The 27722-nt window shown below is 37.5% G+C and overlaps 1 protein-coding gene across 2 annotated transcripts in view; it reads right to left on the reverse strand.

The window, feature by feature from the left end:
• The window catches only part of ari-2 (E3 ubiquitin-protein ligase ari-2), a 469714-nt gene that overhangs the window by 422325 nt on the left and 19667 nt on the right, over nucleotides 1–27722 (reverse strand). For both annotated transcript variants that reach the window (XM_069838008.1, XM_069838007.1), the window contains exon 2: nucleotides 10111–10193. In XM_069838008.1, the coding sequence (XP_069694109.1) occupies nucleotides 10111–10113 (3 nt within the window). In that variant the 5' untranslated portion in view covers nucleotides 10114–10193. The remainder of the gene's footprint in view (nucleotides 1–10110; nucleotides 10194–27722) is intronic.

Raw genomic sequence — 27722 nt, forward strand, 5'->3', positions numbered from 1 at the left:
TTAGAGTTCCCGAGTAGCTCAGTGGTAGAGCGTTGGTACGTTAAACCAAAGGTCCCGGGTTCGATACCCGGCTCCGGAACAATTTTTCCCTCGAAATTATTCATACCTGGTTGAGGTTTTTTCCAGGGTTTTCCCTCAACCCAATACGAGCAAATGCTGGGTAACTTTCGGTGCTGGACCCCGGACTCATTTCACCGGCATTATCACCTTCATATCATTCAGATGCTAAATAACCTAATGTTGATACAGCATCGTAAAATAACACAATAAAAAACTACTGGGAAAGTTGGTCTCCTAAAGATGGCAGCCAGCCAATGCTTACCACATTTAATATACATATGCATAATACTAATTAATAGTCACACACAAACAGTATGGTAATGTAGGCTGTAGAAGGTAATTTCGAACAGTAGAACAATCAGGCTGACATTCTGTTACATCATTGAAGAAATAACTTATGTCCACTGCATTGAAATAAATTGCCTTGGACCAAAGACTTCAAAGCACCTTCGTTTAATAGCTTAAATCTGATGCAAAACTTTGAGAGTCAAACACGTAAGCGCAAAAATGATCTAAGTGAATACCAGTCATATTGCACTACTGTTCCGATAATTGCATATGAAAACATAATAAAATATTTAACACTAGAATTGTCACAGCAATCATTTTGACCGCTTTCGTAATTTTTATCACTGGTTGTTGGGGATTCATGACTTCTTAAATTTACTCGTATTTCACTCATAGCAAAAATTACTACTCCATTGTTATTAGTTTGTCAGATACTAGAGTCTTTATCTGGGTTATACCTAAAACTGCCAATACAGTCATTCTGACGGCTAATTTAAATATTATTATTAAACAGCTTAACAAGTTCAAAATCAAACCCAACAATGTATAGTTATATAAACAACTGCTAACAGTTTCTTACCGTCATTATTTCCAGTACTTTATCATTAGCATGCCACTGAATGATGCAACACCATGGATAGAAAACCACTCACAAACTAAGAACTTACAATAAATTATGAATGATATTCCAGAAGTTATATCAGGTGATGATGTGTCAAGCATTGGCAACATGATTGTTGAAAATGAAGACTAAGATTGTCACTCCGAAGGAGTTTCAGAACACAGTGATAATTCAGAAAAGAGGTGATTGAAACAGTGTTAAATAAACAAATAAAAACAAAAAAACTACCCCTACCACTGCTATTGTTATATTCTTTATTTATTGACATTATTATGATTATTATTAATTATTTATTTCTCCATGTAACTATTTTGCAGATAATGAAACTAAACAAATTCCTGATTCCACTCTTGGACCTAAATTACTTTAAGCGTACTGTATCCAATTAGAATCTGGCTGGGTGGAAGAGAAGGCATGCTGGCTCTAGCTCTGCCAGATTAAATAAATAAATAATTAAAAAATATTATTAAATCAGAGGTGCTGACAACACAGTTACAAGGAACAGAAATGCTTCGTGCACCCTCTCACAATAAGCGAAAATGCCAAAAATCCACTCCACTTTCAGAAACAGGGACGCAGTTACTAGGAAAAGATGGCATTATGGAGTGGATTGTGACTGACTTCAGTGTCAATACACCAGGTAGGAATGCTTGTCAAAGTATTCTGAAAGAAAAACTTACGTCATATTCCAAGTAATATGCATCTCATGATAGTGTATTAAGTGCATGGCAGCTTTTCATTCACGAATCAATGCCATGGAACGAATGATTTTTCACTTTACTGTAAATTTGCTGTTTTGAAGGAGAAGTTCAATGTGACGCTACCAGAACATTGGGGAGAGAAAGACGAATTGCCAGTGATTTCTCAGACACACAGCAATCAGTACTTGTGTGTCAAGTTCAAAAGCAGAATTGAATAGCAAATGTTAATTTTTTTAAGTGGACACTGTGGATAATGTGACAGCTCGACTACATAAGGCGGAATTACTAAATGCTGGTTAAGTAATGACTTCATAGGCTACTTCTCATATATAATCGGAAAAATTAATATGCTTGAAAGCAATTAGAATGCAGTAGTGCATAGTCTGAAATGTGGACATCATGGAAGTGGACACTGTGGCTGTGAACACTGTGCATTTATTTAGGACGGAATATTTAGTTACTGACGTGATGTCTATGATGTAGGTGGAAAAATATACAATCCCTAGAATTACGCAATTCTATACAAATACAATATTCCGACTGTATCATGTAATTTGTGTTACATGTAAGTGGTGGTAAACTAACCAGGGGACGGAAAAATGATAATGAGAATAAGGAAAGGGCAAGAAAAGATATCTTAAAGATAAACATTTAAAAAAGTAAGAAATCTGGCAATTCAGAAAATGTCAAAAGTCGAAACGTGCAGCTTGCAAAGAAAAGAGAGGCAGAGCAATTATGATGGCAAAGAATGAAAGCAGATCCTGAAAAGCATGCTGCTTACTTAGCGTCAGAGTGCATGAAATGGGCTGAGAAGAAGCAAGAAAAACTTAAGATAGTTTTGGCCATGAATAATAGAGAAGTAAGAAAAATTAAGACAGTTTCGGTCATGAGTAATAGAGAATTAAGAAAAATTAAGATAGTTTCGGTCACAAGTGAGTCATTCCACGTCAAATTGCACAAATTTAACCTCGAATTGACTTTCATGTCTCTGATTTAGATAAAACAAATTTTACATATTCTATGGATTGAAAAAATAAATACGTGTTTTATTATTGTTGTCTATATCGATTATTGTAGTAGATATGTGTTATCAAAGATTCTGAAATAGTTTGCGCATCATTATTGTTAAACGTGATTATCTCCACTGATAATCATCATAGAGATTTGCTCTTTGTCTTAATTTGAAGGTGACAGTACATACTTTATTCTTCGCATAATAATATAAAAATATAAGTTTGTTAACTTTGTTTTAAAAAACATTTAAACACATAAAAATATGTTTTAATGGCAGCGGCTTACTTTAAAATTACAGAAAAAAAATCCTTAAATACCTTGAAATTATTTTAACCACCCTTAAAAAAATCAGAATGCTACTCTGAGCCGTTGAAGCATAATTAAATGATTAACCAAGCTGCGCATCTTGAGTTCGTGGGCTGCATAATTACTGTTGCAAGATGATGTGCAGGTGCAGCTCTGGATGAGAGTTGTGTGACCACTTTACAATGTTCTATGGTCAGAATATCACTCTTTCACGTAATTTATGTAATATAGTGGTATATTTAAATATTTTTTTTTGTAAAATATACACTTATAAGAATGATAACTACAGTTTACACAACACTGCACTTTTAAAACTAATCACCTACAACCAATTCTGTTTAATGTCCACCACTTTACTCTCACTTTGAAGTGAATAGTTCTTTATTATGGCCTGAGATTTTGTCAGTGGAACAAAAGAATGAAGTTGTGAGATACCTCGTATCACTTTTGCTTGTTGGTACCTTGAGTAGAAAATATGGCTATGTTACTATTGTATTCACTAATTTTTAAAATTTAAAAGGAATATTATGATGAATTTTTAAATACTTATATAGTCACAATCATACCATGGCATGATTGTGACTATACAAGTATTTAAAAATTCATTAATATGTCACATCAACGGACGTATATACGTCACCCAACATCGTAAGATGAAGTTTAATATTATAAATAATATTATTAATTCCATCAAGCATTCATTTAACATTTTCATGATGCACACAGACACAAACTGAGTGCGTGCCATTTGTTCCAGGGAGTACACATTTCTTTGGTCTGAGTTTGAAAATTTTTGAAAATCCTATTTTGATATACGGATATTGCTCTTTGAAACACTGGTAAGTTTTCTTAAGATTACATAGTATTAATCTTTTTTGTTTGTGAACTCTCTTTCCACTTTCTTTAACTTTAACTTTATCCATCTTTTTTTTGTCAGCAATAACCCTCCTCACATCATCAGAATTATAAAATTGAACAACCTTCTCTACTATAACTGTTCCCAAACTTTTTCCCGATTTAGGATTAGGAGTAGCCAAATTCCTCTTTTCTGCTCCTAGTTGTTTAGAAATTCGTATCATGTGAGTGGTGATATTAAAATGCTGTTAAATTTTACTGTACAACCAACTTTAAAAAATTGTTAATATTTGTATTTTGAGATTTCTGTAGCTTGTTTCATGGAAGAAGTTTATCAGTTTCTTATTATATCGGAATTATTTGAATTTTCAGCTGAAGTTGTGTTTTCTGTGATATGAAATATTTTATGTTTAAGTGTATCTGTAACGTTCTGCATTTTTCATTTTGAATATTCTTTTAGATGATTGAAGTCATGAATTTCAAAAAAGCACAAGTCCACTTACCAAACATTTGAGATAAAGTTTTTTTTTTTTTGTATAATTTTAAACCTAATAAACATATTATTTTGATTTGTTTTTCTTTGTATAGATATTATAATGACTTTGTGGCTTACAAAGTATTACATCAAATCTATGAATAGGTTCAGTATAAAAAAAAATGTTAAAATCGTGTTTTTGTGCTGTTTTGAAAATCATTGAAACTCTTTTTAACTATGAAGTGTTAATTTTTGTTTAATTGCATAAAACATAAATGGCAACATTTAATTTTTTGTTAAATCATATTTACAAAGGGTTCAGAAGATACATGACACTAAAAATGTTCACTCTGAGTCCCAGGTTTCACTTTCTGAGGCAGCATTATCATTGCCTGAGTTTCCATAATGAAGTGACGCTCAAGTATGGTCGATGCAGTGCATCAATGGAAGATATATACTTCAAAATGTATCTTGCTTTCACAGATTTAAAACTAGTAATTTCACTGTTGTAACCTTTCTTCAAAGCTATGAAATTAGAAACACGATTTTGTTTGAATTGAAAAGTCTATGTCACTAGTCCACTAGATGATGTGCAAACAGTCAGATCATTACTGCGGTACTGAATATTCTTGTATGATGTCACTTTCCACTTTTCTTCATGTTTCCACAGTGGCACAAGTTCTTTCAGTTTTTCAAAGAAGGTTTCGTAATCCATAATCATGGATTGATCGAAGTGAACAATGTTTATATTACTTGCACTCTTCTCCATTATAGCCATCCATTGCTGAGGAGTGTATACATTACCCTGCTTCATCTTCTTTAACACTATTCGAGCAAAATCCCTATAGCTGGGTAGAAAGGAGTGGCCTTTTGTAGGATAAACATGTCTCAGTCCACACCTGTGGAGTAACGATTAGCACGTTTGACCATGAAACCAGGTGGCCCGGGTTCAAATGCCAGTTGGGGTAAGTTACCTGGTTGAGGTTCTTTCCGGGGTTTTCCCTCAACCCAATATGAGCAAATGCTGGGTAACTATCGGTGCTGGACCCCAGACTCATTTCACTAGTATTATCACCTTCATATCATACAGACACTAAATAATCTGAGATGTTAATACAGCATCGTAAAATAACTCACTAAAAAAAAACATGTCTCATGTATTGAAAACGTCCACTTTCCACTAAATGATGTAGACATTTGACAACAGTGTTTTTTCAGTTTTTAGCTGTACATGCATCAGTGAAAATATACAGCTTTTTCACACTCGGGCCAACGTAATGTTTAATAAAATGATCCAAAAAAGAAACAGTTTTCAAGGGAATGCAATGTAACAGCTGATGCAGAAGCAACTCCGCTCAGCGAGAGCGGGTGGAGTATGTATACTTGTGTTGTTCTGTAAGTCAGCCGCGCTCACTACGTAAGTCAGCCGTGCTCACTACAAGTATCTGGGTTGAGAGTCAGAACAGTATTTATTTATGCCTTTGTGATGTTTTGATTATCATCATTCGAGAAACATGTTTGAAAATGAGAAGTTTTGTGCTGTTCTGAATGTCATATGAAAGCTTATGACAAGACGATTCCAGTGATACCCATAACTCATATAGCGTCAAAATGTGGACTTGTGCTGTTTTGGAATTTATGGCTTCGATTTTGTCTTCTTTATTGGCGATTCTCAATCATCACTAAGCTCTCACATATCTTCAATATATTATTTTTAAAGTTATTTCTTACTCGAATGCAACCTGAAATTAGCGTAGTTCTATGTAAAATATAATAAATTATATTTATTTTTTTTTTTTGCATTTTTAAAGTAAGCTATTATAAAAAAATAATTGTTTAAAAAGTGAACCTCTAAAACAACACCATCAGTAAATCAATTAATATAATATTCCATTTGTTCCCATTTCAAAGAACACCAACACTCAACGTCTATGATGCATAGAATCTTAACAATGAGCATTTTCATACTGCGTCATGCATGAATTTGTCATATAATTAAGAGTACAAATAGTAAAATAACAGAGTATGAATCCAGAAAAAAATACAGATTTTTTATTTTGATTTGCAGAACATATTTTAGAAGATTTAAGCATGTACTAAATGGTCACGTTTTGCATACAAGTGTTTGATTTCATGTGGAATGACTCATCATTCGAGAAACATGTTTGAAAATGAGAAGTTTTGTGCTGTTCTGAATGTCATATGAAAGCTTATGACAAGACGATTCCAGTGATACCCATAACTCATATAGCGTCAAAATGTGGACTTGTGCTGTTTTGGAATTTATGGCTTCGATTTTGTCTTCTTTATTGGCGATTCTCAATCATCACTAAGCTCTCACATATCTTCAATATATTATTTTTAAAGTTATTTCTTACTCGAATGCAACCTGAAATCAGCGTAGTTCTATGTAAAATATAATAAATTATATATATATTTTTTTTTTGCATTTTTAAAGTAAGCTATTATAAAAAAAATAATTGTTTAAAAAGTGAACCTCTAAAACAACACCATCAGTAAATCAATTAATATAATATTCCATTTGTTCCCATTTCAAATAACACCAACACTCAACGTCTATGATGCATAGAATCTTAACAATGAGCATTTTCATACTGCGTCATGCATGAATTTGTCATATAATTAAGAGTACAAACAGTAAAATAACAGAGTATGAATCCAGAAAAAAATACAGATTTTTTATTTTGATTTGCAGAACATATTTTAGAAGATTTAAGCAAATACTAAATGGTCACGTTTTGCATACAAGTGTTTGATTTCATGTGGAATGACTCACATGCACACAACACAACACGATACCTTCTTCGAAAGACTTAGGAATTATTGTTAGATAAATTAAAGGGAAATTGCTAACTGTTGAAGGGACATCACGTGCTTTTAGAACTAGAGGTTATCCATTTATTTATGTATAGTAACACCACACCACTGATAATGTATCATTCCCTCTCGCTGCGGCTATTGCAGCTGTATGCTCCGGTGCGCGGTCTCACTCAATCCGAGCCTTCCGACCCAAACAAGCCATCAGTAAATTATTTGCACAGCGACTTCTTATTTAAATAGCATTCTAATAACAACGCAGTTCTACGTAAAACATTTCAAAGAATATGACGATATTTTTTACCCTTTTTAGAAGTAGGCCCCTGATATATAAAAATGTATTTTAAAAATATAACCCCCTAAAAGGGGCTCACTTAATGTTTTGATTCAACATTAAAAATTAGTATATAATACTGCAATTATTGGACTTTAAAATGATATGAATACGGAATTTCTACAATTTATAGACTCTTCATTATAACCATTTTCATAATACGTTGCACCCTAATTTACAGAAAAAGTAACATTTAATAAATGACTAAATAATTGTGTCAGCCCGCAAAAAATATACATGGGTTATTTAATTTAATCAATAGAATATATAAAAAAAATTGGAGAAAATACTAAGTTGTCATGTTTCATAGCTGTTCGATTTGACATGGAATGACTCGTGTAATAGAGAATTAAGAAAAATTAAGAGTTTCCATCATGAGTAATAGAGAATTAAGAGAATGAAGGAAAAAAAAACGAAAAGAATGGATGAGAGAATATCGGAAGAAAATTAAGAACAAACGAATTCAACAATATAATCATAGTAATTTGGGAAAGGATACAAAAAGATCTCCTAATTAAAAGAGTACTGAAGTTATTAGAAAACTAAATGCAGAAAACATTAAGCTTACACATTTAGCAGAAAAATGGAAAAAGTGTTATTCATGTAAAAAGGAAAAAAATTTAAATAAGCCTATGCTCTATTCCATTTTGTAAAATGGAAAAGAAAAAAGTAAAGCAATCTTTCCCGTGCACTGCAATTCATACTTTTCTAAAAGGGGTACAGTTCCTTCTGACATAATAAGGAAATGACTCTTGGAGAGGTGCTAGAATAATAATTAAAATCTTAATTTTTTATGGAGGATATAAAAGTAAATATATACCAAAGTGGCAAAATAATTAATAAATATAGAATGCCGCAGCACTGTAAGAGAATAGTTTCTCGTACAGCTGTTCGTCAGAATAATATCTACAGACAAAAGAATAGACACAATTCAGAGTATGAATATAAGCATTCCATGGTGCTATGAAGGCGTATCAGTATCAGTGACGTAAAGATAATCCAAATATGTTATTTTTCAATGAATTGAGTTATTATATCTTTAAATTTCAATATATTCACTATGGCATGATCATTGAAAATTTCCAATTGTGTAAAGGAGTTGGTTAGTTAGTGGCTACTGTGGCTATTTGCGCCCTTATCTAAAATTCTTCAAAAGCAAAAGAGGAATTGGTTTGTGTCTTTTATAGAAGAGCTTGTTTTCTTGTCTGGCATTTTAAGTGTATGTGTACTTATAAAAGAATGAGACTTGCAGGGTAATTAATTACATATATTTATCATTATTGTTATTACTACTATTACTATTACAATTCTTGTATAAAACACTGTCTATTAATTAATGCAGACAAGAAGAATAATATTTATGTTACTTGAAACAATTATGTTTGAGACACATTGTACTGTTGTGAATCATCTTTTATTTCTATTTAAATATCTTCACGGAATCAGTGTATCCAGATTGTATTATTGTTTATAAAACACATAAATTAATGTGTGTATCACTCTTAGTGAACTAATAGAAATCAGTTAATATTAATCTAATCATAATTTGTGACTTATTTCAATTTCAATATTGGTTTCACGTCAGTGTGTAAATCAAATTGCCTTTATCAAGCCATAGGAATAATTCCCATATTGAAACTGGAGGTTCTGTGGACACCCTGGAATCTGAAAATTGAATTTGTTTTACTCCTCGTAGCACACGAATATTTAGACATAGCCACTAACACACTTGATTTATCTTTCACACCTATAAACAGTACCTAGCAAAAAATTAATCTAATAATTTCAGTTGTTGCCATTTTTGGGCTCCAAAAGTGACGAGTTTCGTGAGAATGACACATATGTGTCAATATATGAGGAGCATTGTTTCAAAACGTATTATGTGCAACTTACAATTTTTTTACACGAACGATGAAAAACTAGGATTACTCGTAAACTGGAGAAGTTTTCAAAACACTACACAAAACCATTTTTAAGTACTGGTTTCACAGTTTACAAATATGACGACTTGGAACCATCAGATTTCACAGCATGAAAGATAAATAAATAGAAACAAATTTAATTTCGTCCACTGGGGGACTTAATACGTTTTGAAACGATGCTCCTCATATAGGCTATGTGGAATTTGGAGTAAGGCTACTAAGGGAAAGTACCAAAGGAGAAAAATTCGATCAGGTGCTATGGATTGAGCCTCGACGTAGCTCAGTGGTTAGAGCACTCAGTGCATAGAACTGGGGGTCCCGGGTTCAATCCCTGACACCAGAACGAATTTTTCTCCATTAATAACCAATGGTAACCATAACAGATAATTCTGTAGGACCAAAAATTAATCTTTACATGGACAATGAGACTTTCATTCGATAAGTGTTAATGGTGACAGACAATACAAAATTAAAAATAATATAAAAAATTAATTAATGCTTTAATTATAAAAAATACATATTTAAAAATGCGTGACTCTGTGGCATATTTTAACAAATAATTATTATAATTTAGAACTTAAGATGTCATTGTAAATGGGTTACTTTTTAAATAATAACAATGAAATTCAGAATGTTTTAACAAGTATTAATAAACTGATTTTAAACAGTAATAATAATTACATTTGAATACTAACCATATGGTCCACAGAGACGAGTGGTGACACAAGTGCGTATCCAGCTGTTTGGTCTCACCGCAAGCAGGTGCCGTCCCAAAATACTGAAACACAATGCTATATCACAACATAAACAAAGACAGCAATCATGAAAGAGATCACCACAAGCATAACAAGTATCACAATAATGACCATGTTGTGCTTACCGTGGTCATTGTCTTGTCATGGTCCTTATCTTTATCCTTTTAACCTTTGTTGTGATGATCTTTATCACTGTCCTTGTCTTCGTAATGGTTCTTATCGTGATTTTTGTTGTCTTTATTGTGGTCCTCATCATGGTACTTTCTGAGTCAAGGTCCTTATTGTGGTCTTGGTCCTAGTCGTGATTCTTATCATGGTGCTTGTCGTGGTCCATATTGTGATCCTTATTGTGACTCTTGTCGTTTTCCTTGACTTTGTCCATGCCATGGTCCTTCTTATGTTTTTCATGGTCATGACACATCATCGCCCTTATCATGTTCCTTATTGTGCCACTTACCATGGCCAATGTCTTGTTTCTTATTATGATTCCAGTCATTGTCCTTGTCTTTGTATTGTCCTTGTGATGCTGTCGTGTTATTCTTTTTGTTGTGGTCCTTGTAGTCCTTATCGTTGTCCTTGTCATAGTGCTTGTCGCGATTCATGTCATGAGGTTTATAGTAGTCGTTGTTTTTGTCATGTTTCTTACTGTGGCCCTCGACTTTTTCGTGTCCTTATCATGGCCCTTGTCTTTGTCATGCTCCTTGATGTCTTTCTCGCTGCCCTTACTGTCATTTAATGGTCCTTATAGTTCCCCTCATTCTTTGTCATGTGCCTTATTGTGGTATTTGTTGTCCTTGTCATGGTCCTTATCGTGACCTTTGTCCTTATCATGGTCCTTGTAATTCTTATCGTGGTCCATGTCGTGGTTCTTATTGTGGTCCATATCGTGGTCCTTTTAGTAATTCTTGTCGCGCTGCTTTCGTGGTCCATAATGTGGTCCTTGTCATGGTCCTTTTCATGGTCGATATAGTGGTCCTTGCTGTCTTTGACATGACCCCTATGTGGTCCATGTTTTTGTTATGGTGCTTATCGTGGTCCTTGTCTTTATCATGTTCCTTATTGTGATTCTTCTTCTTGTCCAGGTCCTTATCATGGTCCATATCATCGATTTGGTGCTTCTCGTGATCATTATCGCGGTACTTGTCGTGTTCCTTATGATGATACTTGTCATTTACCTTGTCTCTATGCCTGTCCTTGTAGTGTTCTTATAATTGGTTTTGTCTTTGACATGGTCACGATCGTGATCCTTGTTTTCTCATAGTCTTGGTCCTTGTCGTGATCCTTATCGTAGTTATTGTCGTGATCTAAGTCCTGGTTCCTGTCTTGAGTAGTAGTAGTAGGGTTTAAGAAGGGCGCGTCAGCTACTATGGCTATTTGCGCCCTTATCTAAAATTCTTAATATTACAAATACATAAATAATATAATAATCAGAGTGCTAAAAGAACTAAAAAGCGTTGTCACGATAAAACGAGGCACACAAATGCAGTATACATAAGGTGATTTCTACAGAATCATAAAAGTGAGCAATTCTACCACACTAGGTGGTATTCAAGACGAACAAATAAAACAATAACACTAAGGCCACCAGAGATAACTTGTGAATCATATTTTAAAACCATAAAATTTTATAAAATATTCGGATGTATAAAGTCCGAAATGTCAACAATGTAAAATCAAATATAAAACAACAAATGTAACCTCCGGATGTAAAGGGTCAGGAGGATAAGTAAAACGGATCAATAAAAAACTAAATCACCTTATCCAAACCTGTATTTGATAAAAATCTCAGAACTGCATTTGTACAATTAAAATCATTTCCAAGAGCGTCACGTAATGTCGGCCGAATTCCATATTGCCTCCGTGCATGGTCATATTTCCTGCAACGCAATAAAAAGTGTTCTACCGTAAGTGGAACATGGCACATATCGCACTCCGGCTGAGGTTCGCCACGTAGGAGATGGCCGTGTGTCAGATGACAATGGCCAATCCTCAACCGGGTGAGTAAAACCTCCTCGTGTCGCGACGCTCTTGTAGACGAATCCCAAACTCGAACAGTATTCTTTATATTTCGTAATTTGTTTCTCTCTTGTGCAGACCATTCTCCTCCCATTGCCACCATATTTTATATTTCAAGTAGTTTCGAATGTCCTGCCACCTCTCGCGCCAATATACCAGAGAGCCATTCAGTGCGCCAGCCCTGGCTGCAGCATCCGCGGCCTCATTTCCTGGAATCCCTACATGGCCAGGAATCCACACTACTCCAATCTCATAATCAGAGCAAAGGAGAGTATGGAACAGCTGCTGAGTTCTTAAGACAAGCGGATCATCACATTTAAAAGACTGCAAGGACTGGATGGCACTTAAAGAGTCGGAACAGATAAGGAATCTGCCCCGAGGTTGCCTAATTAAAAACAATAAAACTCTGTAAAAAGCATAGAGTTCAGCAGTAAAAACACTAGTATATTGGCTTAGTCTGCATTTAAATATCTCTCCATTTGTAATGAAGGAACAACCAACACAATCATTTATCCGGGATCCGTCAGTAAAAACTAATGAATAATTTGGATATTGGGATAAAAGTTCACTAAAACATAGTCTATAAACAAAAGCTGGTGTAAAATTCTTAAAACAGCGGCTCAGACTTACATCAAACATGGGACGTCGCATAATCCACGGTGGAGTGGTGGTATACTCCACTGTGCGAACTGATGGTAGATGTATACCCATCTCAGAGAGCAGTTCACGAAAGCGCACACCTGCTGGACGAAGTCTCCGTGGATTTTCACTGTATCAGCCGTAAAGAGAAGAATGATGGAAAGAGTCGTAAGAATTGTGCTCAGGCTGCGAGCGGAGCTTAACAGCATATGAGCACAACAAAATATTACGTCGCCGATACAGTGATGGTTCTCCTGCTTCACAATACAGGCTCGCTATCCGACTGGTTCGGAAGGCCCCTGTAGCGAGTCGTATCCCATGGTGATGTATAGTATCTAAAAGACGTAATTTAGATTTATTTGCTGAGCCATAAATAAAACAGCCATAATCCAGCTTTGATCGTATAAGAGCTCGGTAAAGACGTAAAAGCACTGTATGGTCTGCACCCCAGCGAACCCCTGACAAAAGGCATAAAATGTTTAAGGATTTCTGGCAACGCCTTCTCAAATCACGTATATGCGCCTCCCACGTTAATTTATAATCAAAGATAAGGCCCAAAAATTTCGCAGTGTCTGTATATTGCAACTCCACTCCATTAAGACGCAGTTCAGGACGTGGATGTAGTCCACGTTGGTTGTAAAAGTGGACACACTGCATCTTCTGAGTGGATAATATAAAACCATTGCGAACAGCCCACTCTGATAGTACGTTGATGACCAGTTGCAACTGTCGACCGATGGATGGAAGATATCGAGAGCTGTAAAATAGACTGAAGTCATCAACGTACAAGAGAGAAGATACTCGGCCACCCACACAGTGGGCAATTCCATTGATCGCAATGCAGAAAAGAAGAACACTTAATACAGACCCCTGCGGAACGCCATTTTCTTGGAGATGTTCGTTAGAAAGTGTGGTGCCTACTCGAACTCGGAAATACCGCTCTGCCATGAACTTCGCAATAAATGTTGGTAGACTGCCACGAAGTCCCCAATCATGCAGAGTTTGTAGAATGACATACCGCCATGTGGTATCGTAAGCCTTTTCTAGATCAAAGAAGACCGCCACAAGATGTTCCTTCTTGAGGAAAGCATCTCTAATGGCGGTCTCTAGCCGAACAAGATCGTCTGCGGCTGATCTGTGCTTACGAAAACCACATTGGATATTAGACAATCGGTTTTCCGATTCGAGTACCCACATCAGGCGTTTGCTTATCATCTTTTCCATAACCTTGCATACGCAGCTGGTAAGACAAATTGGCCTATAACTGCCAGGTAAAGAAGGATCCTTTCCTGGTTTCTGAACTGGGATTACAATGGCAGAACGCCAAGCAGATGGAAATACACCCTCAGTCCAGATCCTGTTGTACATTGCCAGAAGAAAGGATTTTCCAGCTGGCGGAAGATGGCGAAGCATACGGTTATTGATGTTATCAGGGCCAGGGGAGGTGTCAGGGGATGCGTCCAGTGCCGCCTCCAACTCCTCCGATGTGAACGGTGCATTGTATTGTTCAGTGTTATTAGATGTAAAGTTCAGAGTTAGTTTCTCCGCAGTATCCTTAATTTTTAAAAATTCTGGGTCATAATTGTTTGAGCTGCTTATCTGTGCAAATGAGTGAGCGAATATCTCTGCAATTTCTATGTAACTGGTGGTCGGAACGCCGTTGTTCTGAAGACCCGGAATTACAGAACTACGTTTCCCCATTATCCGACGGACTTTGTCCCACACGATGTTAGCTGGGACGTTCTTTTTCAATGAATTGACGTAATTTGTCCAAGACGTCTTCTTAGCATCGCACACAGTGCGACGAGCTATGGCTCGAAGACGTTTAAACTGGACAAAGTTTTCTTGGGTCGGATGGCGCTCAAATTGGCGTAAAGCACGTTTGCGGTCTCGGATTGCATCTCTACAGGCGTCCGTCCACCAAGGGACAGGGAAGCGTTTTGGCCTGGAGGACGAGCGGGGGATAGATAATTTCGCAGACGTAATTACCACATTTGAAAAGTGCTCTACGACGGAGTCCACACTTTCATATCCAATATCATCGAATGATATGGACTCCGAAAATCCGACCCAGTCCGCCTTTTTAATAACCCAGTTTGAAGAGCGAGTTTCCGCAGGACGTAAAGCGGACATACGCATTCGAATGGGGTAGTGGTCACTACCATGAAGGTCATGAATAACTGACCATTCGAAATGCGTGGACAAAACTGGGCTACAAATGGAGATGTCTATCATGGAGAAAGTACCGTAAGCCGAGGATAGATGTGTTGCTTCCCCGGAATTTAGGGTAATCAGATTAAGGCGGGTACATACCTCTGCTATTTCATTTCCTCTATCATCATCAGAATTAGAGCCCCAAGAGTGGTGAGATGCATTAAAATCTCCGACTAACAAATATGGAGCAGGTACCTGCGATAGAATGTGTTCCACGTCATTAACTGTGTAAGGTATATCAGGGGTCATATAGACACAAACTATAGAGAACTGGATGCTAGATAAAGATATTCTAGCTGCTATACATTGATGAGGAGTGTTAATATTGATGATGGAGGAAAAGATACTTTGACGGAGTAGGATGGCACAACCTCCATTGGCCCGAATACCGGCAAGATGATCGCACCGGTAAATATTGTATCCTGAAATATTCAGGGAATGTTCGGGTCGGAGGTGTGTCTCCTGAAAACAAAATAGCAGGGTTCTCATGATAGATCAATTGTTGTAGTTCTGTATATCTGCTGCGTACACCGTTCACATTCCACTGTACAATATCTGTCATTGCGAGGAGCTAAATCATGATGGTGGCTCACAGGCCATCTTCTCTTTTTTTCTTTTCTATGGATTGATGCCTTTGTCTGCGACTGCTTAATCTTGGACTGTGGCGACTCACTTGCAGATCGTCGCACTACTGATCGTGATCGTGATCTCAATCCGCCACCCGAACTAGGAGCGCGAAGTTCCGGTGTTCTACCAGGCCTAGAATCTTTCTCTGCTGTCACGGCAGCGATCTTTCTAGGTACGTAAGGCCTGATATCCAACCCACATGAGTCGTCCGACTCAGCAGTCTGTGTCACAGAGTCAACGTATGTCTGGGTCGCGGTCTCAATTCGCTTCCCAGGCGTACTTGCGAGAGGTGGCGTCTGCGTGGATGCATCAATTCTCTCTGTTGCCTTCAGCAATACTGAGGAATAAGATTTTTCTGTCGCCTTTCTTTGTTGGTCTAGAATACGCTTACGCGCCTCGAAAAAAGTAATATTTTCTCGGACTCGGAGCTCTTGGATATTCTTCTCTACCAAATACGTCGGGCAATTTTTGGAATTAGAAGCGTGGTCCCCAGAACAATTCACACAGTGCTCGGCGCCGGCACATGGGGATTCCCCATGGTCAGCACCGCAGCACTTTGCATATATGATGTTGTTTGTGCAACGTTTTTGCGTATGTCCGAACCGTTGGCACCTAAAGCACCGCATTGGATTCGACACATACGCACGCACAGGGACACGCTCGTACCCAACAAAGATATATTCTGGCAAGAGAGACGTTTCAAAGGTCAGAAAGACTGCGCTCAGTGGTTCAGTCCGTCCGTCCCGCTTACGCAGTAAACGGTAAGCCTTCGACACGGACTGTTCCGCCAGCTCTAATTGGATCTCTTCGTCGGACATACCATCTAGAGAATCCGTATGCACAACTCCTCGCGTGGTGTTCAGCGAGGAGTGTCGCTCTACTCTGATTGGGAATGATCCCAGCAACTTCGCTCTCAACAGTGTTTCACTCTGTTTTGCAGATGCAGTCTCAACAAGGAGACTGCCATTCCGGAGTCGAGTTGCATTTCTGACCTTACCTACGAGTCCGTCGAGCGCGTGTCTCACGTAAAATGGACTAATGTTTTTCATTGTTTTTTCCGTCCCATCCAACGTGATACTAATAAACTTTGGAGGCGGCACTTTAATTATTACCTTCTCAAGGTCCAATTCCATTGCAGTGTTCGTCTTATTAACTTCAGTTGTGCTGTCTACTATTTTCATTTTCTTTTGTTGCTGTTTTTCTGGAGGGGAAGAGGAGCGCGAAGAGGCCATTTTGAACTGGCCCCCCCTACGGAACTGTCGGCGTCAGCCTGCCACCGGGGGGGCGAAAGAAAAAGACACCTAAGAATTCTTCGTGGTCTGTGCCGGCCGTGGGGACCCCCCACAGCCCGATCCCAAGCAACCCACTTCAAGCAAAGTTACCCTTCAAACTGGTCATTACACACCTAATGGCAAGTCTTACACCAGAGGCGTGTCGCAGTTTTATGCCCCTACCACGGGAATAACCGCCCGTGGCTCCCCACTCTACACTGAACACAAGTGCCAGACTACTTCGGCTAACTCCGACCGACCCTCCCAAAGCCGGAGCAATCCGAGACCGCACGCAGCTTCAGGGGACTTGTGGTTGATTACACTGCGACACCCATACGTCAGCGGTAACACGTCGGAGCGATATATCCGCCCCGGCGAGCAGAGTCGGTCACCGGGACGTTTAAGTCGCTCCAGGCCCCCATTGGGGGTTCTACGTGAGTGTACATGACTACTGGTCCGGGCTCCGCACCTAGACTTGCATATAGGGGCAGTATGAAGGGTCCACTATTGCTTCGTTGCTGGGCGCCCTGTCGGGCCACACAAGTTGGAAGTCGCGCTCGAAACCGTGGGACAGGACCACGGAGATAGGAAAGATCCCCGCTGGTGAGACGGGAGTTATAAACCTAAGAAACTTAACCTAATAATAGATATAAAAATTAGAAGGGGAAGAAGAATAAAGTCTCATCAGGCAATGTTAACAAATCCCGACATGGTGGCGGACGTGGCAAGAACAAAAACAGCGGGGATGGAGAGGTGAAAATGGCTGTTATGATGTAGTGGGCGTTCCGCATGCAATGGCGGCCAGCGGAGAGAAATAGTGATGAAAAAGAAGAGAGAACGAAGAGGAGTGGTTGGTGATAGGACGAAAAATGGCCGAAAAGAAGAGCACGAGAGCCACCATTGCACCCCCCGGTCACCGGTCGAGGAACCCACCTCGACCGGTCCTGTCTTGATCCTTATCATGGTCATTGTTGTGGTCCTTTTCGTGATCCTTATCGTGGTATTTGCCGTTGCCCATATCATGATCCTTATCGTGGTTCTTGTCGTTGTCATTGTCTTATCCTTGTCGTGGTCCTTATCATGGTCCTTGTTGTCTTTGTCGTCGTCCTTATTATGGTGATTGCGTGGTGCTTCACGTGGTCCTTGTTGTGATCCTCATCCTAGTCCATGTTGCGTTCCTTATTGTGATGCTTGTTATGGTCCATGTGATCTTATTGTGTTTATTGTCTCCGTCCTTTTGATGGACTTTATGGCGGTTCTTGTCTTTGTCATGATCCTTGTTTTCTTTGTCATATTCCTTATCATGTTTTTTTTTGTCATTTAAGGCCTTTACCATTCTTGTGTTTGTCAGATTCCTTATCGCTATATTTGGTCTTGGTCCTTATTGTGATCTTGGTCCTTATCGTGGTTTTGTTCTTATAGTGGTCTCTGTCCTTATCGTCTTCTTGGTTCTTACTGCTATGTTTATCATGGTCTTTTCTTCGTTTTTGTCATGATTCTTACTGCAGTCCATGTCGTAGTCCTAATCATGATCTTTGTTGTGGTCCATGTTGTGATCGTTATCCTGGTCTTTGTAATAGATGCCATGGTCCTTAATGTGATCGTTATCCTGGTGCTTGTCATAGTCCATATTGTGTTCATTTTCCTTTTTCTTGATCTGAATGAAGATGGGGGAGCGCAACAGTGAAATGTTCAATGGTTGAGCTGTTTGGACTTTTTCCACTGTTAATTTTCAAAATTGTAGCACAGCGTTTTGAAGAGTGGATCTCCCTTCGTTGTCAGGTGAAAACCTACTGTGGGGATCGTTACAAACAACTAGCCTGTCTGACTGATCGACGACCATCAGGTTAGTGCGAAATATAAAGATGGAACACACGATGTCATAAGCTGTTGTAACGTGAACTATATAGAATGAAAAGAATACAAAGAAGAATATCGTGATTGTAACTAAACTAAGTATATGGAACCATAAAATCAACAGGGAATAATAGACACTAATAATCAACAGTGGAAATAGTGAAGTGATGAAAAAATAGAAATGAATGAGCGGGGAAACTACTACTGCCATCTAGTGGTGGAAGACAGTAATAAATAAATGGGGCCAATTGAACTGCTATTGCCATATAGTGGTGCAGGGAAAAAAACTGCTACTGCTTTCTAGTGGCGGTACTTCGTGGATTTTTCTTGAATTTTCTTGATGTCCTGTTCAACTATAGGTAGCCATGTCCGGAAGAATAAGACTGGATTGGCTAATAGCGTTATCCAAAAAACCATGTGCGGCTTCCTTGTACTTCCTCTGAACGAGAGAATGCTTGGTTTGTAAGCTAGAGGTGTTTTCCCACTTTATTCTGTGCCCAGATTCAAAGTTATGTTAGGCAATTCTGGATTTGTCTGTGAGGCATTGTTTAAAGTTGTACAGTAGCGTGCAAATTAATCCGAACAACGTAATTACTTATGCAAAAACACTCAAACGGGATAAAAAAGGATCTAAGACATACCTCAGTAATCTATGTGGCCTCCCTTGTTCCTAATAACAGCTCTGAGACGATTTGGCATGGATTCCACTAATTCCCCACAAACATTCATTTCTTCATTGCGAAACCATACACCAATGAGGGCAGAAATCATCTTCCCCTTTGTAGAACAATCCATTTTTTGCATTCTTCTTTTGCAAATTGACCACAAGTTCTCAATGGGGTTGATGTCGGGTGAGTTGCCTGGCCAGGGGAGTACCTGAATATTCTTCTTGATGAAGAATTCTGTAGTTTTTCGAGACATATGGCATGGTGCCAGGTCTTGTTGGAACACACCTCTGCCATCCAGAAATGATTTTTGCAGCTGGGGAACGATTCTGGTTTCCAATAAGTGAATATATTTGTCAGAATTCATCATTCCCTTGATAAGTATTAATGCTCCAGGCCCTTCATGTGTATTTGGGTGTTTGTTGGAGATGAGCTGCTGTTACTTTTTCGGATCCTTTCCGTACATAAGAAACACGGTGGCCGTGGACCTCGAAATGAGACTCATCGGAAAAAAGTACATTCTTCCAGTCATTCACTGTCCAGTGTTGATGTAATTTTGCCCACATTAAGCGTTTTTTGCACATAACAGGGCTTAGCAGTTGCTTCTTAATAGGCTTATGAACCCTTCGTCCAGCTTCCAAAAGCATACGCCACACTGTTGTGACGTGAATATTCGCCTCAGTGGTAGCCATTAACTCGCGGGTTACGTCGACAGCAGTTAGTCTTGGATTTAATTTACTTTTCCTGACAATTAAACGATCATCTGCAGGTGAAGTCATCCTTTTCCGGGCACAGTTTCCTTTTTTCTGGGGTGTGATGGATCCAGTCTCCCTGTATCGTTTTATGATCGAATCAACAGTAGGCAAACCGATGTGACATTCTGCAGCAATTTGCCTCTGTGTCATAGAAGAATGCTCTGCTAATATTATAATTTTAGACCGTTTTCGTGGAGTTGTATCCATTTGTGAATGCGACAGAATGTACACAGGATTGCAGTATTAAGTCTTCAACACAACTGAAATGCTTATAAGTACAAAATGACAGGCAAAATGTCACATATTATAAAAAAAAATAATGACAGACCTTCAACAATGGAATTACACGTACTACAGATGTCAATTAAAGCGATATGAGCAGCTGTGAGGCCAATAATGACAGAAAATGTAAAAATATGTCGTGTCCGGATTAATTTGCACGCTACTGTACTTATATTCTTTGATTCTTGTGGACAGGAATCTGCTAGTCTCCCCTATATACACATGACCGCATTCACAAGGAATGTCGTAAATGCAGTCTCTGGTGTCCGTGGGGTCTGACTTAATAATAATAATAATAATAATAATAATAATAATGTTTTATTTTCGCTGGCAGAGTTAAGGCCATAAGGCCTTCTCTTCCACTCAACCAGCCTTAATCAATACAATACATAAATTTAAATTACAAATATTTTCACTACACTTAAAAGGTACTCCAGCAATAATCTTCACTACACATTTATTTAAATTTAGATAAATCTATAAGGTAAAGTAGTAACTTAATTCAGTTTGACTTCAGTTTCCTTTTCTTGTCCTTGTCGTAATTATAGTGGTCCTTGTTGTCTTTTTCATACTCTTTATTGTAGTCCTGAGCCTTATTGTGGTCATTATCATTGTCGTGGTCATCATGGTCACTGTCATTACCCTTGTGGTTCTTATCATGATCCTTATTGTGATCATTGTCATTGTCCTTGTAGTGGTCCATGTGATACTTATCGTGGCCATTGGGAGTGTCCTTGTAGTGATCCTTATCATGGTCATTGTCCATGTAGTGGTCCTTGTTTTGGTCATTGTCCTTGTAGTTGTCCTTATCATGGTCAGTTATTGTCCTCATGGTGATTCTTGTCGTGATGTCATTGTCCTTGTAGCAGTCTTTATTGGGATCCTTATCATTGGCATTGTCCTTGTATTGATCCTCCTCTGATCATTTCGTGGACATCATTGTCCTCATAGGGTTCTTCTCGTGATTATTTCGTGGTAATTCACTGTCCTTATAGTGGCCCATGTCGTGATCCTTATCGTGGTCAGTATCACTGTCCTTGTGGTCTTTATCGTGGACTTTGTGGTTTCTGTCATGACGCATATCGTGGTCCTTATCATAGTCCATTTCGTTGTCTGTCTTTGTTTTGTCCTTATCCTACCACGGTCGTTGTTGTCTTTGTCATGGTCCTTATCATGGTGCTTTCGTGGTCCTTATCGTATCTCATGTCGTGGCCATTAACGTGATCCTTGTCGTTGTCTATGTCGTGATCCTTATTGTGGTCCTTGTCTTTGTCCTTTTCGTGATCCTTGTTGTCCTTGTGATCCTTATCACGGTCCTGTTTATTTATCATTCTTTTTCCTGTCTTTTTCATAGTCCTTATGGTCTTGGTTCTTATCGTGGCCCTTGTGATACATATCGTGGTTCATGATGTGGTCCTCATTGTGATCCTTGTAGTCCATGTAGTGATCCTTATTGTGGCACTTGTAGTTCATGTCTTGATTCTTGTTGTGGTCTTTGTCATAGTCCTTATCGTAGTTGCTGTCGTCTTTACCATGGTCATTATTGTGGTTCCTATTGTATTTATCATAATCCATATCATGGACCTGGTTCTTGTCGTGATCCTTATCGAGGTCCTTGTCTTTGTCCTTTTTGTTGTCCCTGTGATCTTTATCATTGCTCTACATTTATCATTTCATAATAACATTGCGTTTTCCCCCCTATGATAAGTGACTTTTTGCCAGAGTTCTTTCCAAACTTTCATAAAAGATAAAAATCATGGCACATAACTAGAGTCCTGTACCAGATATGGACAGATAATTGATAACATTGTGACTGGTGTGTATTTTGGAATAGGGTGAGAACATGCATGCACTGCCAGATATCTTCCTGCATGATTACGTCGATATTGTGTGAACCGCTCTACAGAATTTAGACTTTCACATCACCAAGAGTCGTCTCATTTATTTTTTGTGGAACTGTACAGTCTTAGAGAAAAAGTTTTGTTGTGTCCCTTGATGGTCAATATGTTGAAATTTTGACGCGCGATTTATATGAGTATGTTTGTATGTGCGATGTTTCAATTGACTTTGAGCCAAGTGGCTATAAGCCTCTCACTGTGCTGCCCTCCTAACATCGTCTCTGGTCTCCGGATCCCGCGTTCGATTCACATGTGGACCTAGTACTTTGTCCACATGCCACCGGTGTCTATTACCGCCTGGCATCTTCAGGGCATTGAGTCTAGCAGATCGCGGAAATAGTTCTGGTTCTCAGCTAGGTCTTTCCAGGTAGCCAGAACTTGATGCCACAACTGATCTGGATTTTGAGGTGGATGGTCTCAATATTTGTCGATCCATCTCTTTTTCAACTCAGCCCACACATGTTCGATAACGCTCAAATCAGATGTCTTGGGAGGCCAAGATGTGAGTTCGATCTCGGGCCTTCCTGTGAACCATTTTTTAACATTTATGGCGGTGTGCGCGAGGTGGTTATCCTGCTGGAAAATGAAATTTCCTTCAGGATAACTAACTCGGGCTAAAGGAAGAAACAAGTTTTCCAAAATATGCAGATAACTCAGTGCCCCAAATCGGCCATCAATGCACTCTAGCACACCAACGTCATCGCGAGACACCCAGCCCCAGCATGACATGCTAAAGGTCGATTCACATTATACAGAACGTCAATGTCACATCACAGACCAGTAGTGTTACATCAAAATATTGTACAATGTATTTTGTATGGTAGCGTTCACATATAAAGGCAATGTCATGGACCGTCTGGGATTCTCGAGGAGAATGTTTTGACCTTGACATGATGGAATCTGTACGTAGACGGTTAGACTCTAGCACCAACGTTAAACATTAACATGTCGTAGCTTCTATGAGAGACAATCAATTGCACTCTAATTTTTAGGATTCATAGATAAATTCATAGATAAATGTCGAAGGAAAATATAGAAAAATTTGGAATCAAAATCTATTTTTGACAGTAAGAAAAAAATTACTAACTTCGAAATCTCCCATTCAAAATAGACTCCAAAGTAATAAGCGACAAACTTTTTTATTTTTCATGTTAGAGGGGGGGCAAAGTGAGACAGATTAAAAAAAAATGGAAATTACTTTTAAAAGTGGTTGATTCTCAAAATCTGTACCGGTTTGTGAGTTATGGTGAGTTAAATGCAAGATGCAAAGGTTTGCATGGCTGACTTTTGTATGCAGAGTGACAACTTTTGCTGTTAGAACTGCGGATTCTCATAGAAATCATCACTCTGATTCCAAATTTGTGTTCAAAATGTTTCCATTGTTTAAGGTTTTCGAGTTAATCATGATTTTTGAAATGTAATTAAAATATTCCTAGTACAGTACCTATATAAATAACATCTATGCTGATTAAACACTAGTACGACATACTTTGAAATTGAGAAAAATGGTCAGAATGAATTTATTATTGGTATGACTGTCACTATTATTATTATTATTATTATTATTATTATTATTATTATTATTAGTGTCGGTGAAAAAGAAGGCAACCAGCACCTAATTTATTTGATTTTATCCACCACCACCACCACCACCACCACCACCACCACCACCACCACCACCACTACTATTATTATTATTATTATACTATAACTTTTCTACTGGTTCTACTGGTATATATTGTAGACTTGGTTGAGTGAAAGAGAAGGCCATAAGTTCCTTAATGCAGCTGAATACATGCATTCATATTTTCATATTTTTATTGCATATTAATCACCATATTAATAAATAAATCTATTCTTATCTTTCATCTGGCAAGCGAACATTCTCATAGGGGAGACAAAAAATTTAATTTCTTTTCTTCCACCATATTAATGATATCAAAACAAGTGCTTGTACAAGTTTTTGCCACTCGAACATACAGTAGTTATGAGGGCCGTAAAAATGTTTCCCTGGCGTCATTTACAGCAAGAAAACACAATTTGATGTAAAGATTTATTGGAAGAGATACAGGAATTGTTGAGATATTTTTCAACATATTCCCCATCGAAATTCAGACATTTGTCAAACAGTGGGGTTAACTTTCGTAGCCTTGTGTCATAAAAGTCTGCCACCTGAGATCGGAACCAGTGAATGACAGCCTTCTATCTGCACCTCTCTGTCGATCCCATGGCATGACAAATGTCTCACTTCCAGTGGGGAGTATATTGAAAAATAGCTCAACAATTGTTGTACCTATACCAATAATTTTTTCAATGAAATTGTGTTTTCTTTCTCTACATGGCCCTAGGGAAACTTATTTTTTACGGCTCTCGTAATTGCGTTCGAGTGGCCAAAATCTGTATAAGTACTTGTTTTGACATTATTAACACGGTAGAAGAAAAAAATAACTTTTCATCTGCCCGCATGAGAATGTTTGCTTGTGAGCTCAAGACTCAGTCAACCAGGTGAAGTGCTAAACATATTCGAAAAAGTTAAAAAAGAAAGTGGGACATAGAATGTCAAATCTTGATCCTGCTATGGCAGAAAAATGAAACAAGAAAGCTTCATTCCATGAAATAATAATAATAATAATAATAATAATAATAATAATAATAATAGTGACAGTAATAATCTAACTTGAAAAATAAAAAAGTTTGTCGCTCATCAACTTTCGATATGTCAATGTCTATTTCCAATGGATGACTTCGAAGTTAGTAATTTATTTTCTCACTGTCCATAAAAAATTGTCATTCCAATTTTTTTCTATGCTTTCCTTAGACATTTATATATGAATCCTAAAAATTACAATGCAATTCATTGTCTCTCATAGGAGCTACGACATTGTTTGAGAGGATAGATTACTCATCTATCCTTGATGATGCCGGCAAACTGACATTCACTTGTCGTTAAGTGTGAATGAGTTTGCATTGGATGTGATGGTGACGCTCCACGATGTTGTTGTTCCATATAATGTGAATCGACCTTAAATCTTCCTGATCTCTGCCATCAATGGATGTAGCGTCGATCATATCTAGTGTCGGGCTCATGATAAATGTTGGCATGTGATTCGCCATCAAAAGAGATGGTTGGAGAAAATAACTTTTCCCCAATTGAAACTCATCCAACTGATTGTGAAAACTAGGTGGTCAACAGTATGTTCCTCTGTCAAGACCTCCTTGGTCGCAGCTCTTCATGAACGAATATTTATAGTTGGTGCCAGGGATTTTGGCAGATGGATTTTGTTAATGTAAACTCGAGAGTGAGTTCCTAACCGCTGCAAGACCGGCTGTTATCTCTGTCGGAGATGGAATGGGTAGGACATAAGAGTAAACATGCACGCCCGAGTAGTCTATTGGACTCTGGACAGTCATCTCCAAAAACTAAACAAATATTACAGTAGTCTATATGTGTCTTTGGTATTCCCAAGAAACTAGTTCGATTAATTAAAATGTGTCTCAATGAAACTTACAGCAGAGTCCGTATAGGCCAGTTTCTATCTGATGCTTTTCCAATTCACTGCAGGCTAAAGCAAGGAGATGCACTATCATCTTTACTTTTTAACTTCGCTCTAGAATATGCCATTAGGAAAGTTCAGGATAACAGACAGGGTTTGGAATTGAACGGGTTACATCAGCTTCTTGTCTATGCGGATGACGTGAATATGTTAGGAAAAACTCCACAAACGATCAGGAAAAACATGGAAATTTTACTTGAAGCAAGTAAAGCAATAGGTTTGGAAATAAATTCCGAAAAGACAAAGTATATGATTATGTCTCGTGACCAGAATATTGTACGAAATAGAAATATATATATATATATATATATATATATATATATATATATATATATATATATATATATAGAAATATATATGTATATGGAAATATGTTAATCCTTAGTCAATAGGTAAGACTGAGTTTTACGAAATACGAACATTAAGAGATGGAAAATGGGAGGCAGTAATGATCAAAATAATTATACCAATTTATTTTTTTAACCAGCAGACGTGCAGCCTCTAAATTTAAAACAAAGATTCACTCATAAAATTGGGCTAGACTATTCATCTCATCTCTCAGAATTGTTTCTAAAATGTATAAGGAAATTAAAAAAATTCAATTTCATGTAGGCTACTCCCTTCAAATAACTTCAGGTTTTTTTTTTTTTTCTTTTTACTTCCAAGAAGAGAGGAGGGAGAAAGGCGTTGACGATATTAAAAATTCACTAAAGTATATTTAACTAGAGACGTAAAATTTAAAATGAAGGTTACTCTTTACAATATTGGTTAAACATTCTTAGATTTTATAAATACCATATCCTAAGGTACTGATGAAAAGGCAGAAGGGAGTGAGAAATCTCATGTCATCCGATCTCGATGAAAGTCGATATCTGAGGATCTTTGCGATCACAGAATAAGAATATGGTATTATTTTGTCCGACTTTGTCCCTAAAGTGGTGGAGTGGGACAAAAATGGATGAAAAATTAAATAAGATATCTTAGGAGTTTTCTAGACGAAAATTACGAATAATAAATGTTGTGCGAATTCAATATGGCAGTTTCAGTACTATGAATTATATTTTAAAAAATGAAACATCAGATACCGCAAATATACATAAACACAAGTTACACATGTACAGTATTTAAGGGGGTATGTAACACCTTTTGATAGTAGGCCTATACATTTAGTAAAATCCAAAGTGTAATTTCTATATTTTCTGAATGAATTTTGTGCTGGAATTTAGTATAGGCATCAGCTAATACCTCTAGATTAATAAACAACTTTTTAGAATCCATAAAATACAGTATTTATTGTGAATGGTAATTATATTTTTCAATTGGTGCAATTTGTGCAGGGAAAATTGGTTTCTCCGATATTTTGTACGATTTCGAATATTTTAAAATGCTTTCTTCTCTGTTCTATTCACAATGTGCATGTTAAGAAATTATTGCCCTTGTAATATCCATTACAATCCTATTTATTATACCTTTATATAAATATAATTTCCGCAGCATGCAATTTTACCCAATTAGCCAAATTATATTTTCATTAATAAGAAGAATCGTAATTTTATTAACTTGAATTGTCGCGCCACCAGTAGAAGATCCCTTGATTATTGCTGGACAAATCTTGTATATTGATCTGGTAAGGGTAGGATTTTATATATATATATATATATATATATATATATATATATATATGTGTGCGCAATGCAATGCTTTTTCCTTTTAATTTAGAAAATGTAGGAGACGTATTGTAAAATCATTGCGAATGAAAGTCATTTACAGTATT

The sequence above is a fragment of the Periplaneta americana genome, chromosome 10 (assembly GCF_040183065.1).
Source record: "Periplaneta americana isolate PAMFEO1 chromosome 10, P.americana_PAMFEO1_priV1, whole genome shotgun sequence".
NCBI classification, from domain to species: domain Eukaryota; kingdom Metazoa; phylum Arthropoda; class Insecta; order Blattodea; family Blattidae; genus Periplaneta; species Periplaneta americana.